The sequence below is a fragment of the Carassius gibelio genome, chromosome B15 (genome assembly GCF_023724105.1).
Source record: "Carassius gibelio isolate Cgi1373 ecotype wild population from Czech Republic chromosome B15, carGib1.2-hapl.c, whole genome shotgun sequence".
NCBI lineage: Eukaryota > Metazoa > Chordata > Actinopteri > Cypriniformes > Cyprinidae > Carassius > Carassius gibelio.
The window spans coordinates 16,301,910-16,320,894 of NC_068410.1; the positions used below are offsets into that span (position 1 = coordinate 16,301,910).

General features: G+C 35.5%; 1 protein-coding gene, 1 non-coding gene and 1 pseudogene across 3 annotated transcripts; all 3 read left to right on the forward strand.

The window, feature by feature from the left end:
- The first annotated feature begins 507 nt into the window (after window positions 1-507).
- On the forward strand, window positions 508-11,378 carry LOC127972679 (cullin-5-like). Of its 2 annotated transcripts, none has more exons than XM_052576364.1 (19): window positions 508-578; window positions 2,148-2,257; window positions 2,350-2,449; window positions 2,531-2,707; window positions 2,785-2,926; window positions 3,008-3,153; window positions 3,292-3,372; window positions 3,562-3,655; window positions 4,276-4,406; window positions 4,625-4,732; window positions 4,950-5,014; window positions 5,569-5,722; window positions 5,820-5,951; window positions 6,035-6,158; window positions 6,277-6,452; window positions 6,550-6,711; window positions 7,020-7,138; window positions 7,228-7,351; window positions 8,759-11,378. In XM_052576364.1, exons 1-19 carry the CDS (start codon window positions 555-557, stop codon window positions 8,951-8,953), a joined length of 2,364 nt encoding a protein of 787 aa, XP_052432324.1. In that variant the 5' UTR covers window positions 508-554; the 3' UTR covers window positions 8,954-11,378. The 2 variants fall into 2 exon arrangements, with proteins under 2 accessions (XP_052432324.1, XP_052432326.1); XM_052576366.1 differs by having other exon boundaries at window positions 5,590-5,722.
- A 3,072-nt stretch (window positions 11,379-14,450) lies between these two features.
- Window positions 14,451-14,537, forward strand: trnastop-uca (transfer RNA opal suppressor (anticodon UCA)). The gene has a single exon. It is a non-coding gene; the product is annotated as a tRNA-Sec (tRNA).
- Window positions 14,486-16,415, forward strand: LOC127972767 (39S ribosomal protein L28, mitochondrial-like; annotated as a pseudogene).
- The last annotated feature ends 2,570 nt before the right edge of the window (window positions 16,416-18,985 follow it).

Below are 18,985 nucleotides of genomic sequence, written 5' to 3' on the forward strand. Positions count from 1 at the left end.
TATATATATATATATATATATATATATATATATATATATATATATATATATATATATATATATATATATATATAGCCTATAAATTACATATATCAAGTTTCAGTGAGTCCACTTGCAGATCCATTTTTTATTATTATAACACGTGGATCAAACAATGAAGACGATATAATTATAAACAAATACAAAAAAAAAAAAAAAAATACATAATGCTATACATCGTAAGAAGACAAAAATAACGAATATAAACATACAGTCTTCAATGTTTTCAAATTAACTGAACTTTGGATATTTTCCATACTGTAGGCCTACACTTGTCTAAGTCCACTTTGAATAAAGAAAAGAGAGGTTTAAATTAAGAAAAGAGAGGAAATTAATAATGTTATATTTTCCTATATTCTCTTTTAAATATTCCAATAATCCAAGAGAAAGCATCTTCAAATCAAAAAGAAAACTCGCTTACAAAATAAGATTGAATATGTATCGTAGTTCCCATCGCCAGTTCTAATACCGAACCAAATCTCGCGAGATCGGACGAGGGGATAAGTTCAGGAAACATGGCGATGTCTAATTTGTTAAAGGTAAGAGACACTTAAGCTCTTTGCCTCCAAATTCTCCATAAACAGTCCAAAAAACATTTTAGATGCCTATAGCCTTCAACTGGCTGTGTTGTGCCATCGTGATTTAGCGGCTTGCTCGGAGTCTCACGTCCATGTCCAGTGAGTTTAGAAGATAGTCTTGCAGCCTGTGTTTAGCTAGCAGGCTGTGAGCTAGCTGAGATTAATAAAGCCAATAATCACAAAAATACTGCACTGTACGCAGACGAGTTGAAGTCACGATTCACTCCAACAGGTGTACCTTCTGTATTATGTTGTTTATAAATATATATCATAAAGGTACGTGCTCCTGGTGACAGTTAGCACGCATGTTGCTAGCTTGGTCAGTGTTTTAATGACACTGAGTTGAATGACTCAGTTAATGATATAAAATGTGAATGTGTGCCATCAAGTTCAACTTGAACTTATTGCTAAGAGTTTGGTATTGTAGTAAACCAAGAAAAGATTCCATGTCATGTCACAATGTCATTATAAGCACTTGAAATATGTGAAGAAATCATCCAGGGAGTAAGAATTAAAGACACGTCCCATTTCTATAATGATGTTTAATTTCATACAGTTCAATATAGTGGCTTTGTCTTGAAATCTAGTAAGCTGCCTACCTAGACTACATTTTGGGCATCATAGATATGTTAAAAATCGTCAGTGATGTACAAAATTGTAAATATTAGAGTCATAAAGTTTTAGTTTGATTAAAACCTTTCTATCTTTGGTGAATTTGCTGTTACATGCTATCTGTGTGGTGGACATGACATTTTAAACATTTATGAAATTGAAAGACTTAGTTTTCTTGTTGAAATTAATTATCTAGCATATACTTGAATAAATACCACTAAATAGTAGTTTGAAACTTTTTGAGTTATTTCTGTTCACAAGAGACGTTGATGACCTTGCGTTTTCCTTTTTTTCTTCACGTCTCATATTTCATTTCAGGCTCTTCACTGTTTCCTTGGAAAACAAATACATCATTTGAAAAAAAAAAAAAAAACATAATTTAAAGACCTTGACATTTTATTAGCAGCAGTGTTTGGGGGGAAAAAAACAGGTATAGCTGAAATTTGTGATTTATATAATTTCAAATGTAGAATTTTTGCACAATAACCAAATTGGTCCATTTATTTCAAACAGTTTAAAAATGTATTTTTAAGAGGTATTTTCATATTTTATGGTCGAAAGTCTGGGTCTAGTTCACGAATAAAACAAGGAAATATATACATGATAAAAGGCTTTAGAAAAGGAAAGAAAAAAAGTTATACAAATCTAAGAAATACGTTATTAAAAGTAATATAAAAAGTACAGGTAATAATAAAAACATGAATTATATATTTAATAATAATAATAATTAAAACTCAACCCCCAGGGCATAAAAGTTTCTTAAAGACATTAGACAACTGCTTGCCTTATTGTAAGTGCTTTGTGAGTCATATTCAGTAAGGTTTCTGATTTTCTGGACATGTTTAGACCGAGAGGTCTTCTATAATGTCTGGTTCATTGTTTTATGTGAATGCATTCTCTAACTGTCCTTTTGCGTAGAACAAGGGTTCCCTCCAGTTTGAGGACAAGTGGGATCTTATGCGCCCCATCGTCCTGAAGTTGCTTCGCCAAGAGTCTGTAACTAAGCAGCAGTGGTTTGATCTCTTCTCGTAAGGAACCAATAAATTCAGATCTTTTATGTCCTACACATTAACTTCAGTTTGAATGTTCAATCTGTTCAATATCTCTTCCGTTCTCACAGAGATGTTCATGCGGTTTGTCTATGGGATGACAAAGGACCTGCAAAGATCCACCAGGCCCTCAAAGAGGACATCTTAGACTTTATTAAACAAGCTCAAGCGGTAAGAGAGGTTCAGGGTTCAGCCACCTGCTGATGTTCTCTTTAGCAGGATCATGTCTCATTCTCGATTGTTGGTGTTTAGCGAGTGCTCAGTCACCAAGATGACACGGCACTTCTCAAGGCTTACATCGTGGAGTGGAGGAAGTTCTTCACGCAGTGTGACATTCTGCCCAAGCCGTTCTGCCAGCTGGAGATCACCCTGATGGGCAAACAGGGCAGCAACAAGAAGTCCAATGTGGAGGACAGCATTGTTAGGAAGGTGAGAAAAGAGAGATTTTTAGTTTGATTTCCTAGAACGGGATTCATAGGTTTGTTCTGCTTTTTATGTTCACACAGCTCATGCTGGACACCTGGAATGAATCCATATTCTCCAACATCAAGAACAGATTGCAGGATAGTGCCATGAAGTTAGTCCATGCTGAACGGCTGGGAGAAGCGTTCGACTCGCAGCTGGTCATCGGGGTCAGAGAGTCCTATGGTGAGCTTCACTCCAGGTTTTTCATTGAATTGATCTTTTTAATCATGAAAACTGAAACGTCTCTTACAATGTCTTTCTCAGTGAACCTGTGCTCCAATCCTGATGATAAACTGCAGATCTACAGGGATAACTTTGAGAAAGCCTACCTAGACTCCACTGAGAGGTTCTACAGGACCCAGGCGCCGTCCTACCTGCAGCAGAACGGAGTTCAAAACTACATGAAATATGTACGACCTGCCAGACATCAGATTTTAAACTACACGCTCTTCAGCCAATCAGATTGCATAGCCGACAGGAGCGTTTGACGACTCCTGAAACTCTGCGTTTGTGTTTACAGTCATATATTCTCATGTCCCTGTTTACAGGCAGACTCTAAATTAAGAGAAGAGGAAAAACGCGCACTACGATATTTAGAGACAAGACGTGAATGTAACTCTGTACAAGCAGTGAGTATATGATTGGCTTTTAAATAATAATAATATATCATTTGTAGAAATGAGGCAGATGCAAAGATCGAATTGAACAATATAATACTATAGTATTATTATTTTTAACTTGTTCAATAGTTAATTTAAATAATATAACCAGGTATGTGATGTGAGATTGAAATTGTGGATTATTTTTTTCTCCCTCAGCTTATGGAATGTTGTGTGAATGCACTGGTAACGTCATTTAAAGAAACTATCTTGGCTGAATGTCCTGGCATGATCAAACGCAATGAGACTGACAGTGAGTATGAGCCTACTTAGAAATGTTTTATTAGATATATTTAAAATGACCATTTTAGGTTTTATATACACTGTTGTACCAAATTGGGGGTTCTTTAGGATTTTCTTTTAATTATCTAATACTTAACAAGGCTGCATTTTTTTAATTAAAAAAGTAAAAGTAAAAAAAGTATTGTGTTATTATTACAGAATAAAGTAGCTGTTTTGTATTGGAATATAGTTTTGTTTTTTTTTTAAGTAATTTATTCCTGTGATGGCAGGCTAATTTTTCAGCATCCACTACCACAGTCTTCAATGTCACATGATCCTTCAGAAATCATTATAATGCTGATTTGCATCATTTGAAAATCTATGCTGTTTAATATTTTTTGTGGAAACTATGATACCTTTTTCCAGATTTTTTGATAAATAGAAAGTTCACTTATTTCAAATAGATATCTTGTGTAACATTATAAATGTCTCTGTCATTTTGATCAAATTCATATACCGTTGCTGAATAAATGCATGAATTTCTTTTATCACATAAACTTAATGACCTCAAGCTTTTGAACAGTTCTCTGTTGAAGTCGGACTTAGCAACAAAAGCTTTCAGTTTTAAACCTCTGAGCTCTTCTCCCACAGAGCTGCACCTCATGTTCTCTCTCATGGACAAAGTGCCCAATGGGATTGAACCCATGCTGAAAGACCTGGAGGAGCACATCATCAGCGCTGGACTGGCAGACATGGTGGCCACTGCCGAGACCATCACAACTGTGAGCAAAACACTGGCAGAACTATTATATTCTTTGTGAGCTTTATGAATTTTAGAGCATTAGCTGGCTTTTGTTTTTCCACAGTATAAATAAAGGATAATTGGTTAATGTTGATAAGATGTTTGTCACAGTTTTGAACCTTGACCTTAGTAGATCCTCAAATATTAAGCGACCACAGTGTAGAACAGGTGTTGACGTTTGTGTTTGTTTCGATTCAGGACTCTGAGAAGTACGTGGAGCAGCTCCTGACTCTCTTCAATCGATTTAGTAAATTAGTGAAAGAAGCGTTCCACGATGATCCTCGGTTCCTTACAGCCAGAGACAAAGTGAGCTTGCCGCCCTATCCATATTCATTCTGGTGTCAGTAAGTAGCCTGCACGACTAGATCACACCACAGATGGTTACAAGATATCTGTGATGACACAGGAATACAATGGAAGGTTATATAACAAAAACTCCCTTTGAAATGCTGTTGACTTGACTGAAAAAGGAAGTTTTTATATCTCACATACCTTTTTAATGATGTTTAACATTTCCCCACAGGCGTACAAAGCAGTTGTGAATGATGCCACAATATTTAAGTTGGAGCTGCCAATGAAACAGAAGGGGTGAGTAACGCTGCCTTCTGGGTTTCTGTTGACTGTCTGAGATACTGATGGACACTGAAAGACACATTTACATGCAAATTAGAAACTGAAGTCATAGTCTATAGTGGAGAGCTTTACAAAAATCTGGCATTACAAAACAGGTTAGAAAATATTTCTGTTTTAAAAATATGGAATTTTTTGTTATTTAAAAGGGTCCATATGTAAGTGAGCCATGTTATTTTAGCATCATTTAGATACTATTATAGTTTTTATTAGTATTTATAATTTGTTTTTATTTTTATATTTTGTGTTTTCATTCATTTTATATGTTTTTCATTATTCGTTTCAGTTCTTTTTATTTTTTAATTCAGTCTTAATTATTTTAATACATCACAATACACTAAATTAAAATGAGTAAAGTTGCTGAAATAAGTTTTTGTTTTCATATTTTATTCCAGTTAAAGTTTATTTTAAGTCACAAAAATAATTTTTCATGATTTTAGTATAAAATATAATAAACCTGCTGGTGAGCTTTAGCGATCCATGTTTCAGTTGTATCCGCTTGTATCAGTCAGGTTTGATGTTTCTAAATGCAGAGTGGGCCTAAAAACACAACCAGAGTCAAAGTGTCCGGAGCTGCTCGCAAACTATTGTGACATGCTGCTAAGGAAAACACCACTCAGTAAAAAGCTGACCTCAGAAGAGATCGAGCTCAAACTGAAGGAAGTGGTGAGGGGCTGTTGTAAAAGTCACATGTTGTTTACTCCATGGTTTTGTTGTTGTGCTTAAAAGGGTTTTGAAATGTAAAAACCATTGTTTCCTGTAGCTACTTGTGCTAAAATACGTCCAGAATAAGGATGTGTTCATGAGGTACCACAAAGCCCATTTGACCAGACGTCTGATCCTGGACATCTCAGCAGACAGTGAGATCGAGGAGAACATGGTTGAGTGGCTCAGGGTAAGAATACGGACTAATAAGAGTGTATGAATTAGCATTTGAGTGTTTTATACTCTAATGGCTCATTGTTTGGCATGTTTCAGGAAGTTGGGATGCCTGCTGACTATGTGAACAAGCTAGCTAGGATGTTCCAGGACATCAAAGTGTCTGAAGATCTTAACCAGGTTTTCAAGGAAATGCACAAACACAACAAGCTCGCTTTACCAGGTGCTCGCTTTATCTCTCCATATATGCATTACACTCCTTTTTAACTGAGTTTGCATATTATTAGATAGCAAGGATGCATTAAATATATCAAAAGCGGTCTCCCCATTCTGTTACCCAGCGGACTCTGTGAACATAAAGATCTTGAATGCTGGAGCTTGGTCACGCAGCTCAGAGAAAGTCTTTGTGTCTCTGCCCACCGAGCTGGAAGACCTCATTCCTGAGGTGGAAGACTTCTACAAGAAGAACCACAGCGGCCGCAAACTCCACTGGCACCACCTCATGTCCAATGGCATTGTGGGTGTATTTATGCACTAAGTTTAGTGCTTCGTAGTGATTTGTTGTAACTGTAAATTGCTACTTGTAGCTAATCAGTCTGTTTGCTCTCTGATAGATCACGTTTAAGAATGAAGTAGGGCAGTACGACCTGGAGGTCACGACCTTTCAGCTTGCTGTACTTTTTGCCTGGAACCAAAGACCACGAGAGAAGATCAGCTTTGAGAATCTGAAACTTGCCACTGAGCTGCCTGATGCTGAACTGAGACGAACTCTCTGGGTAAGAACATGACCACAGTTCATTTTGTGATTCTAGAAGTTCAAAGAGCTGTGTGTGCTTATTAAAAACAATAGTTATCTTGATTTCTTGCATTTTATATATATTTTTAATATTAATAGCACTTAAAATAATTTATTAATTGAATCTATTTATTAATTTTACAGTGTTATTAAATTATTAGTGTTTTCAAAGATCAATTACAAATACCTAAAATAGACTGATTATTATCAATTATAATATCTTTGTTTATAGCTTTTGCTCCATCATCTACTTAACCTTTCCTTTCTCTCTCTTTTTTTTTTTTACAGTCTCTCGTTGCCTTCCCGAAGCTCAAACGCCAAGTGCTGTCATATGACCCTCAAGTGAGCTCTCCCAAAGACTTCACAGACAGTACATTGTTTTTCGTTAACCAGGAATTCTCCTTGATGTAAGAACATGTCCTGTCCTGCTGGCTCTTTAGAAATGGTCTCTTCTAAAGATAAAGGTCTCCTAAAATATATTTTTGTTTCTCCTCAGAAAAAACGCCAAGGTTCAAAAGAGGGGGAAAATAAACCTAATTGGCCGATTGCAGCTGACGACAGAGCGAATGAGAGAAGAGGAGAATGAAGGGATCGTCCAGCTAAGAATATTAAGAACACAGGTACAAAACATCAAAAAGTAGGGATGTAACGATTCACTCAACTCATGATTCGATTGAATTCACAACTTGTTTTTTTTACTAAATGAGATTTAAGACTAATTCTAAATTAAATGTGTCCTTTTATTATTGCTTGGACGAAATGCTGCATGTTTCTTTGTGAAATTGAAATATAACAATGTAATAATATAGTACCTGCATATTATTGCTCTTTAGTTGGTTTTGATTGCTTCCATTGTCCTCATTTGTACGTCGCTTAGGATAAAAGAATCTGCTAAATAACAAAATTTCAATGTACCGTAAATGTAAATAACAAAATTAAATAGAAATTTTAAAATAAGCAACAAATAACATAACACAAATAAAATAAATATCTTCAAATAAACAAAATAAGGCTTTGTCTGTGCTCTTTCCATTAAAAATGAAAGGCAACCACTGCAATTAATTATGATCCAAACAAAGATGCTCTATATATGCAACATGAGCAGTTTTTAATCTAAATTAGATTATAATTTCGAAATTTGAAGCAGAAACAGCATGATTTGACTTCAGTTTTGTGAAACTATTCATAAAAAATATCTACATGAAACCGAAACATCAGACAAGCTCAATGAGCATGCTTTATACAGAGGCAAGATTAAAAAAAAATCTATTCTAAACTTTTCTAAAGACAGTAAGTCTCCTTAGACATACATTCTTATAAACTTCTACCCCTAATTGTATCGCGATTTGTTTAGTATCTCAACAGATTTGAATCCTCACATATTTTAATCGTTTTTTAACTGGCTTGCAGTTAATCGTTACATCCCTATCATAAAGCATTACTAGTCTTCTTTATTAATGAACACTAGTTTCTAAAGCCCAAAGTATACTTCAGTTTAATGTGAAGCCTTTGAAAGTTTACTCCATTTGATAGTATGTGTGCAAACAGAGTTACTCGAAATGTTAGAAAGTTTCCTTGTCCATAGCCTGCATTAATTCACTACAGAAGTAATGTCTTATACTTGTTTAAACTAGAGTTGCATGTAACTCCATCACACAACATAGATCTGTTCCAGTTGTTGGTTGTTATTGTTCCATCTTCTTAATTTTTTTTCAACAATAAAACAACGGTCCAGGCCAGTCTTGCCACCTTGTGGATAAACTAATTATTGCAAAAAAGCATTTTGGTACTCTCGGTGCAGCAAAAACTGACACAGAAGAGTTGTTAAATAAGGTCCTTTGTTTGTTTGTTTTGTGCACAAGAAGTATTCTTGTAGCTTCATAAAATTACGGTTTAACCACTGATGACTATGTCCTTATTACCTTTCTAGGTGTAAAAAGAACTGTAATAAGTAATTTTATAGTAAAATAGTTTTGTTTTTTTACAGTGGACTTAATGTGTTTGTTTCTTTGACTGCAACATTTCAGGAGGCCATCATTCAGATAATGAAGATGCGTAAGAAGATCACAAATGCTCAGCTCCAGACCGAGCTGGTGGAGATCCTGAAGAACATGTTCCTCCCTCAGAAGAAAATGATCAAGGAACAGATCGAGTGGCTCATTGAGCACAAGTACATCAAGAGAGACGAGACGGACCTTAACACCTTCATCTACATGGCGTAATGATGAAACGACTCCGGAGATGATCCGTGACCGTTCTGGAGGACGGCGTACCTGTTGAAGATCAGCAGCGGGGGAGGGGTGGTGATGTCTCGAATATACTGCTTAAGACTGCTGGTCTCTCGGGGCGTAGTCAATGAGCTTGTCTTAACAACAGACAGTCACATCAGATAAAAATATGTATTTAAAAAAATAAATCCCTGCCTTACCTTACAGTGAAGACACATGGGATGAGGATAGGAGATAAAAAAATAGGAAAAAAGACAAAAAGGATTCTATTTTTGCCATTGGTAGTCAGTATGCATGATGGGCGGTTTACCTTTTGTATGTGTACATCTCCAGCAGCATGCAGCAGTGGGAATGTCACATTCATCCCAGGACTTGTTTGTGTGTGCCGTGTTATGAGTGTTTTTTTTTTTTCTTCCTCCCACATCCTCTGTCTGGACCTCACCGCATCCCATCCTCAGCGTGCAACCGAGCGAGAGCCGTCCCACCGTCACCTGGCCTTGCATGATGACACCGGAGTCACTGAGGAGCGCGGGCCAGGATGGAGGGCTAGCATTAGCACTTTTCACACTCTCCACCACCACATGTCAGCATGGCTTTATTTGGGTTGTTTTTCACAACTTTTTTTCTTCGTCAAAATATCGCAAATGAAAGATTTGATCGGCTGATAGCAGTTTAGGCAAAACGTTACTCTTTAAAATGCTAGGAAAAGAGTCCCTGGCATTCAGTTGTCACAAAGGGGTCAAGGTCTGTGGAGAAAATCTGTCAATTTGCGATGTCTGTTTGTTTTTTCGGAGTACTTGCATTATCGTTACACACCAAGTCAAAAGGTCAGTGTAACGTAGTCGCAGTTTCATTTTTGTGTTTGCTAAACTTTTCCGTTATATTTCTCAAATAGCGACAGGTGATGACTGATTGTGATGAGGTGGCCCCACTAAGGTCCTGTAACATGTAACCTACTCATCGAACCGATTAATTGTCAAGGCTGAGCGTAAACAAGCAGTAAAGTACAGTTACAGGAGTCCGAGTAAAACAAGCCCTGCTCCAACCTCAGTTTAAGTAGGGCAGAGTTATTTTAAAAGTAGGTTGTTCTAACTTTAATTAGCGCCTTGCGGTTCTTGTTAATCACACATTGCCAAAGCGTAGCACAAGAGTGCTGATCTCAAAATCAACTAATGTACGATCTATTACTATTATTGTTATCCCTCTATTTCCGAGGACACCCTCATAGCCACATTTAGTAGAAAACAAGAAACTGTTGTTGTTTTTTTCTGGACTCATCATTACCCTATTATGACCGAGTATCTATGAACAAAAGCTTGTGCAATTACTGATTAGCTGTTTGTTATAATCAAATGAACTGTTAGCATTTAAATACGTGCAACAAAAAAGTATTAACTCTTATTTTTCAAGCAGGTTTCCTATAGTGATAGTGTCTAATCAGTCTAAGATGTAGATGTTTCAGTGGTTTTGGAGTGATGGTTGAATCAAAGACTGATGTGTTTGCCATTTTTTAGCCTGTAAGTGTGTCCTCAATAAATGAGAACAACAACAATATCATATTTACTGGCTGATGATGTCTAGATTTGATTGTACGTTCATAACCAAACCCAAAACACTCAATCTAATGAGGGGAACATGATGCCATCCCAATGAAATCCTCATTAATATTTCTGTAACATTGCGGCGGTTCAGCTGTCCATCTACACTGTGGCATTTTCTGTCAATTCTGTTTGTTTTTGTCTGTTTTTACTGAAAAGGTTCCCTTCAGTTGTACTGAAAAGCCATTCTTTATGAGATCCAGATGTACAGTGTTTAAGAACATTGTGTTATTTGACTGTCCACTTTATTTATTGATAACTTAAGCCTGTTTGAGAGGTTGAGTGTGTGTGCGTGTTTACGCTTAGGAGCCTTTTACAGCAGGGTGCTGTCATATCCTGTTATGTTTATGCATTTTCATTTTTGGAATTTAAAATTGATGTTTCTGCTGACTGTAGGTTTTCCTCTATCAATTTCTCTAGGTAAATACATATAATTTTAATAGGACAAGCTCTATGGTTTTCATATTTATCAATCACTGTTGGAGTTTGTTGTGTGCTTGTGTTCTTCTAAAGCCATTTGAATGACATCAAATGAAATGCAGTCCCAAAAACGTCACAATGTTCAGTTCATTGTAGTGGAAGATGATGACACTGAATAAAGATGGTGTGAATGACCTTATGAGGGATTGCTACATGAAATTATGAATTATACTTTATTGTTTGCAAATTGAATCCATTTTCTCTGATGCACATGGTATGTTCCAGTAATAAAGTCTGTGTGCACATTATTCAGTGGTATAATGCAATAAGTGAGCGTGAAACAAGACATTTTGAAGTCTGTTGATGGAATTTTCTCTAATAAAGTTGCATACACATATAAACACTCTTTATTAAGTTGATTATATTGCACTGAAATAGTCCCATGTGTGAGAGGGGGTGATCGTTTGATTTCTTGAGAGGCACAACAGTATTTTCATCATTTTAATGCTGTACTAATAATGTGCACTTACTATACTTTTATTAGAGTTGTTCCGATTCCGATACTAGTATCGGAAATATCTCCGATACCACAACAAATTCTGGCATCGGCATCGGCGAGTACATGAACCCATATACCGATCCGATACCATTTTCTTAAAAAATACCTAGTTATGACCGCAAGCTTTGCCTAACCGCTGCACGGTTCTTCTTCGCTGCTCAAAATGCATTGAAAACACAGGAAGTTGTGCTGTGTTGCCACAAGCAACCCCTGTTTAGAGCAGCGAAGAAGAAATGAAAACGCGTTAGCAGCCCTTATCTATATATGACTGGATCACTCATCACATTCTAAACTGCCAAAAGACAGTGAAGCCGCTTCTATATTATAGATCAGTGGTTAGCAGTATGTCTCTGTAGTACCGGTAGTTACAGACTCTCAAGTATATTCAGTACCGGCAGCTGCGTTCAGTCGCTTCAGTCAAAGCGCAGGGCTCCAGACAGTAGCCGAATATATACTAGTGTCTGTGAATATTAAACTGCAAAATACTATTTAAATATTACTCCCGCAAAATCTACATCTCTGTGGGTGACTGGCACAGATGCGCGAGAGCTCGCTGTTTTGTAGTCTCTGCTGTGTGTCATGAGGACACGAACGCATAAACCGTCACTTCATGAGAATTTACCGTTTCATTTGAGAATACTGTCATATCATAAACACAGACACTCAAAGATCTTCATGGCAGCCCATTAAAATAAATGTTTGGTTTACATGAGTAAATTGACAATATATAAAGCTACTGTTGTAGCCTACAGTAATAATAATACGTCTCTATAATAATAATAATTATGCCTAGATGGTTGCTTGTTTTTTACTTGTTTTGTTGTAAAGAGATTATCTGATTAATAGATCTTTTTTTATATTCCTAGACTTATTTGTTGCAGTTTTTTTATACAGTTATATTGTAAAACTTAAATACCTTTTTTAGTTTGCGGTGTTAGATTTTTGGCTGCATTTGAAGTTCTTTTTTGCATATGAAAATAAATAATACTGTCAAATTCATGTTAGATAATAAAAATACTGTAATAAATACAGTAGTTCACCATGTATTTGTTCATGTTTTATTGAGGGATCTGTCTGAAGCACACCATAAAAAGAATTCTAGCAATTTACACAGGGCTAGTAGTATATACAGCTGTATATACAGATACACACCCAGGTATCGGATCAGTACTCGGTATCGGCCGATACCCTGAGCCCAGGTATCGGAATCGGTATCGGGAAGAGAAAAAGGGTATCGGAACATCTCTAACTTTTATTGTCACTCCACTATGTCAAATACAAGGAGGAGTGGTGTTTTTGTCTTTTTTATCACTCTTGTCTTGTAGAGTGTCTTCGGTCAGTGTCAGTTCACTAAAAATGATCTTACTATTTACATAGACACATGTTCTGGTGAAGGTTTCATAGTGAACTGGACAGTTATCAGTATTAATTTGAATGACACATGAGAACAGTTCTCCAATTATTCCCCACATACACTTTCTGGTAAATGATTCAGTAGAAAACTGAACACACAAGTTCCCTGTAGTGTGACACACTGCTGTTACAACAAGTCAAATAAAAGTCAAATGTAAGTTTCCGAGAAGGTGCATATGCTCTGACTATGACTGTCTGTTTTCAGGATTACTTGCCTGGAGCTTTAAAAGCATCAAGAATATTTGAGAATTAATAAGTATGAGGTGAATATCTGATATAAACGAATGCTGTTCTTGCAGTGTGAGTCTAAACCACTTTTTCCCCCCTTTTTTTTTTTAAATTTTGCATAATTTCTTTCCTGTCGAAATAAAATCTATTTGAATGAAGTTGATATGCGGTTTTAATGATCTCGTGTTTGCACAACAAACACACCGAACAAATAAGATGGGCAATAAAATTAAGGGTTTATTTACTAAACTGAATAAGTAGTGCTGTCAAACTATTAATCGAATCCAAAAATGAAAGTTTTTGTTTGCATAATATATGTGTGGGTACATGTATTATGTTTATATAAAGACACATAGGCCTACAGCATATATTTTGAAAACATTTACATGTATTTACATGTATATTTATTTATATAAAATGTATATATAAATATATTTAATATAAACATAACATATTTTTCTTAAATATATACATGCATGTGTGTATATTTATACACATAATAAATATCCACAGTACATATATATATATATATATATATATATATATATATATATATATATATATATATATATATAAATAATATATATATATATATATATATATATATATATATATATATATATATATATATTATGTAAACAAAACTTTAATTTTGGATGCAATTAATCGTTTGACAGTACTCAAGTTTTAGTCGATTAGTGAATCTGATTTAAGTCATAAACAAATAAAGAAATATTTTATGTATGTTATATGTACTAAAAACATAAAATAAGAAGAAATAGTATGTTTAAACAACAAAACAGAAATTAGTTTATTGTTTTTAACTGAAGTAAATGAATGATCTTTGAATCTTCTTAACCCTACATATTGTGTAAAACATCTGTTAATGCCAAAATGCTATAATTTTATCCCTTCTTACATTAGAAAATAGCAATATACAATGAAAAAAGCAAGCATGCCTGATTTTGATACGAGTCACAGAAAAAGAATGATAACAAAGCAAGGGAAGTATGAAAATCTCCGCCCTACGTTTGGACCAATAGCAAATCAGTAATTTGCATGTGGTGCAGCGCTGGCTTTGATGTAGAATTTCTGCAAAGTTATTATTTCCTTCAACTTCATATTATGGGAGCCAACAATATATCATTAATTAATCATGAAATGCTATGAATAAAAAAGAAAAAGAAAAACTGGTTCATAAATCACTCACCATAGATGTAACACATAGCGCAAGGAAGACCTATATATTAAGCCAGTCTCACCACGCTCAAATGCCCGGATGAACCTCGGTGGTCCGGGGTGCAGGCTTCAAACCTGTAGCTGCTTAGCGGCAGAGTGGTTCAATTCCACCTTTCGGGCGCTTATAAACAATGTAAAGTTTTTTATAAATTTGTGTATAAATCTGAAGACCCACAAAGGAAAATCATTACTGTTAAACCCCCTGGAAGTGAACACTGGTGTCTGTCCCAGGAAATGACGTTGTGAGGTGTCCTTGATTAGCATTAGACATCCAGCGTGTGCTGCCTTTACTGTCTATGGTGCTGCATAGACATATGTCTATGGCGTGTTGGACCAAGAAGTTAGCAGGCTAACACTAATAATGTAAAATTAAATGAATCGTCCTCTGTTCGTGTCATTCCCCGGTAAGAAGCCTTTCTCTTGTCCTTATTAGCTTTTCTTTTTTTAGATTATAATGCGTGTATTTAGGATTTTTGGCTGAAGCTTATCATCTACTTTAACGTTTTACTCTACTATGTGTGTATATAGTGTAAGTATGTTATATGTGTACATTACTTGTATATATTACTATTCTATATTACTATTTTAACCTGCACCTTACTCTATATTACTATCTATATTATTAGTATTATTATGATTATTATTATGTTTGCATACTCTTTCTTAGGTTTTGTCCAATAAAATGCCTCTACACAAGTATTCACCAAAACTGTGGGAAGCCCTGAAGCTGCAGAAGGGCATCTACGGCCGTTTACCCCAGCACTACCTGTGCTCCCTGTCACAGTGTCAAATACAGACTCAGTCCCACATCTGGACACAGAGAGCGGATGTAGGTCGTGCCTGTCCCCGTCCATCAGCCGCCAGGGTCACACCGCGGACTCTGGGGGGTGAAGGTTGGGTGTCTTTGCTTTAGATACGCTAAAGATGACAAGGTAAGACCGAATGGAGAACTACAGTAATACTGAATATTAATTTGGGATCTTTTATGTGAATAGTGGATAAATGAAGACAACTTATTCTATAGTATTTATTTGTCACACCAGCTTTCTACAAGACTGCTCTAAACCTGGAAGACACAGCTGTTTCACAGAGAGCTGTACAGAGAGATCCTCGACCAAATGCTGCTTTTGGCTTCGACTTTTACATTCTTAATAGGTGAGGAGTCCTCAAAAGTCTGTAGATTTTTATAATTTTACAAAATTACTGAGTAAAATATGTATTTTTCTAAATGAAGAATATATGTCAATTGATTATGAAACCATTCTTGTGTAAAGGGTCATTTGGTTCGGTGTACTGTAACATTTTACATAAGTATTTCTTTTAGATCAGACACCGAAGCAAGATTTGAACTCCAAGTTTGGAATGGATCTGAAATGTGCTATGATTTTACGTCTGGCGCAGAAAGACACAGATCTGTACCCTCATGATCCTTCTAGCTGGGAGACGATCTACAACCGCTTCAAGGTGAGATGAGTTGATTATCTTGATGTATATTTTCAGCCATATGGTATTATTGATAATTATCCTGTGTGTTTTCTTCACTAGCCTTCTTCTGATTTCTTACAAGCAGCAGTTTGAGATCCCAGAGGCTTGAGTCTAGATGAAGCTTTAGAGAAACGGAGGCTACTGGAAAAGAAGGTAATGAAATAAACAGGAGTATAAATGACCATCACTGCATGTTACGTTGCTATCATATAAGATAAATCAGATATCAGATAAATGCTACTCTCTTTTTTTCTCAGGACCCAGAGCCTCTTCACAAGAGTTTGGCGAAGAAGCTTGTGGAGGAGCTTGCCTTTAAGAAGCCCTCAGATGTGCAGATTGTGGAGAAGAAATAATGAGGACTGTTCTCTTCTTTGCCATCCTCCATGTCTGTCATACAGTCTGAAGAATAAACAGTATTGCATTTATTTTGTATTGACATCAACAACAGCTTGCTGATATTCTGTAAATATATAATATTTACTTAATAATAAATTGATTCAGAGATGTATTTGCAGATCTGACTGGAATACCTTATTTCCTTTGGAAACTAATAATGTTTTTCATTGCTTATCTTTTTGCAAACCAAATCCTAAAATGTTAGTAATGTTCTTGTGAGGTCCTTTTTTATTCTTTAGGTATGCATAATTTGTCTAATGTTTATTTATAGGTTTGTTTATTTATAAACATCAGAACTTTCCCAGAAGGTTCTGGGAACAAAAAATTGTTTGCTGGATGTAGCAAAGAATAAAGTGGCAATACTGGCTCTAAAATATGGAAGCGCTTTTCGACCACTGAAAAAAAAAAAGGTTATTGCGACTTTTTATCTCATAATTCTGACTTTATAATTCGCATTTGCGTGTCAGAATTGTGCAAAATAAAGTCATAAAGTCAGAATTGTGTTTATTCGCATTTCTGGCTTTATTTCTCGCAATTGCGAGTTTATATCATGCAATTCAGACTTCATTTCTCAGAACTGTGAGTTTATATCTCACAATTATGACTTTTTAACTGACAATTGTCAGTTTATATAACATAATTCTGAGATAAAGTCATAGTTACCTTTTTAATTTTTTATTCAGTGGCAGAAACAGGTTTCCATACTAAAATGCAAGTTACTCATTAACTTAAAGTTTTTTTAAACTGTTGTATAATATCACATTTTCATCAGAAAAAAAAACACTCCTATTGCTTGTTTGGTAAGCAATACTGTAGCTACGATAGTGTTACACTCTGAAAACAGCACTTAATATTTCTGTCAAAATGTATTTAAATCATAAATTACATTACAAAATATTTATAGCAATTATTTATTTTGGGAGTATAAATGTATGTTGTCTTAAAAACTTCCTTTTGGTGCCATGTGTTTTATACACTCCTATTGCCCAATACTGGACTTTATAGGTTTTACGAAATAGTCTCCGTAAAGCTCGTCAATGTTAAACCTGGTTAGTCAGAAGTTGCAACAGAGAGAGAGAGAGAGAGAGAGAGAGCAGGCGAGCAAAAATGTTGATGGTTGTTAAAGGTCATCTCGAGTCATGTGGCCAAGGTGTGAAATCACTTCTCACGAGAGTCATAACACACAAAATCATCTTTTGTTATAAAGTCACTGTTAGGTCATTATGAAATCATGAATAAAACTCAAAGCATTAATTTATGCATCATCTCTTAAAGTTTGATGAATAACTGTGGGAATCGATTTTGTCAGAGATTACGACATGTTGAATATATGTTTCTATTGCTCTGAACTCTATATATAGCATCAGAGAAGTGAAACGAAGCACAACAATAGCTGTAGTGAATGAGGAAGTGACTATAGACTTCTTTTTTTCCTTATTTCCTTGTAGCTTTTAAATATAAAAACCTTAGTGGCATGAAATCAAGGGTTTGGAAGGTTTACATTTCTTTCAGACTGATGGAAATGTATTTCTGGCTTAAACTCATGTCGATTGAGGCATTTACATGAAGGCTTTTTCAGAGAATTCAGAGTGCTTTACATAAAAAATAAGTAAAATAATATTTTTTTTAAAATCACAACAATAAAATAAGGAATTTAAAACTTTTAAAATGATAAAAAATGTATTTAAAACAAGTTAAAAATAGAAAATTATTATATATAAAATACAGTGCAATCAGTTCGGACATTGCACAGTGCTCTTTCAATAATTGCACAGCTAAACAGATGAGTTTTAAGTCTGGATTTAAATGTGGCTAATGTTTTAGCACATCAGATCTCTTCTGTAAGCTGGATCCAGCTGTGGGCGGCATAATAGCTGAAAGTGGACTCCCCTTGTTTTGTGTGAACTCACTCAATCCTAATGATCTGAGTGGTCTGTTAGGTTTATATTTAGTGAGCTTATCTGCAATGTATTTAGGCCCCATTACAATAGTCTACCCTGCCAGTGATAGAGGCAAGAACAAGTTTCTCCATGTCTTGACTGGAAACAAAACATCTAATTCTTGCAATGTTTTTGAGTTGATAGTATGCTGATTAAGTTACTGCTTTGACATGACTACTCAATCTAGGGTCTGTCTCCAGAATCACATAAAAAAAATACTTGACTTGGCTTGTCAAGGTATGCATTCAACTGGAGAACTTTATCTTTGTTTCCAAATGCAATGACTGCAGTTTTCTCCTTATTTAACTGAAGAAAGTTCTGGCACATCCAAGTATTAATTTCATCAGTGCATTGACAGAGGGAGTCAATGGAGCTGTAGACCTTTGGAGATACTGTAAGGCTAGGTAAATCTGGGTATCATCTACATAGCTATGATAGGCAATTTGGTTCTTTCTCATTATTTGACTAAGTGGGAGCATATAAAGGCAAAAGAAGAGCGGTGCAAGAATCAAGCCTTGTGGTACTCCACATGTCATGGACGTCCATTTAGACTTATGCTCTCCTAGACTCACATAATAGCCTCTCCCTTCTAAGAATGTATGACCTGAACAATTTGAGTACTATCCCAGAAAGCCTGACCCAGTTTTCAAGTCTCTCTAGAAGTGTTAGGGTCAACAGAGCCAATCGCAGCTCTAAGATCCCATAGTATACGCACTAATATTTTGACAGAATCAGAATTAAAGCAAAT

Excerpts from the sequence above, each read along its gene's own strand:
- LOC127972679 (XM_052576364.1), top strand. The coding sequence starts at position 555 with ATGGCGATGTCTAATTTGTTAAAG. Across the intron at positions 2,450-2,530 it reads TTATTAAACAAGCTCAAGCG|CGAGTGCTCAGTCACCAAGA; the intron begins GTAAGAGAGGTT and ends GTTGGTGTTTAG. Across the intron at positions 5,952-6,034 it reads ACATGGTTGAGTGGCTCAGG|GAAGTTGGGATGCCTGCTGA; the intron begins GTAAGAATACGG and ends GGCATGTTTCAG.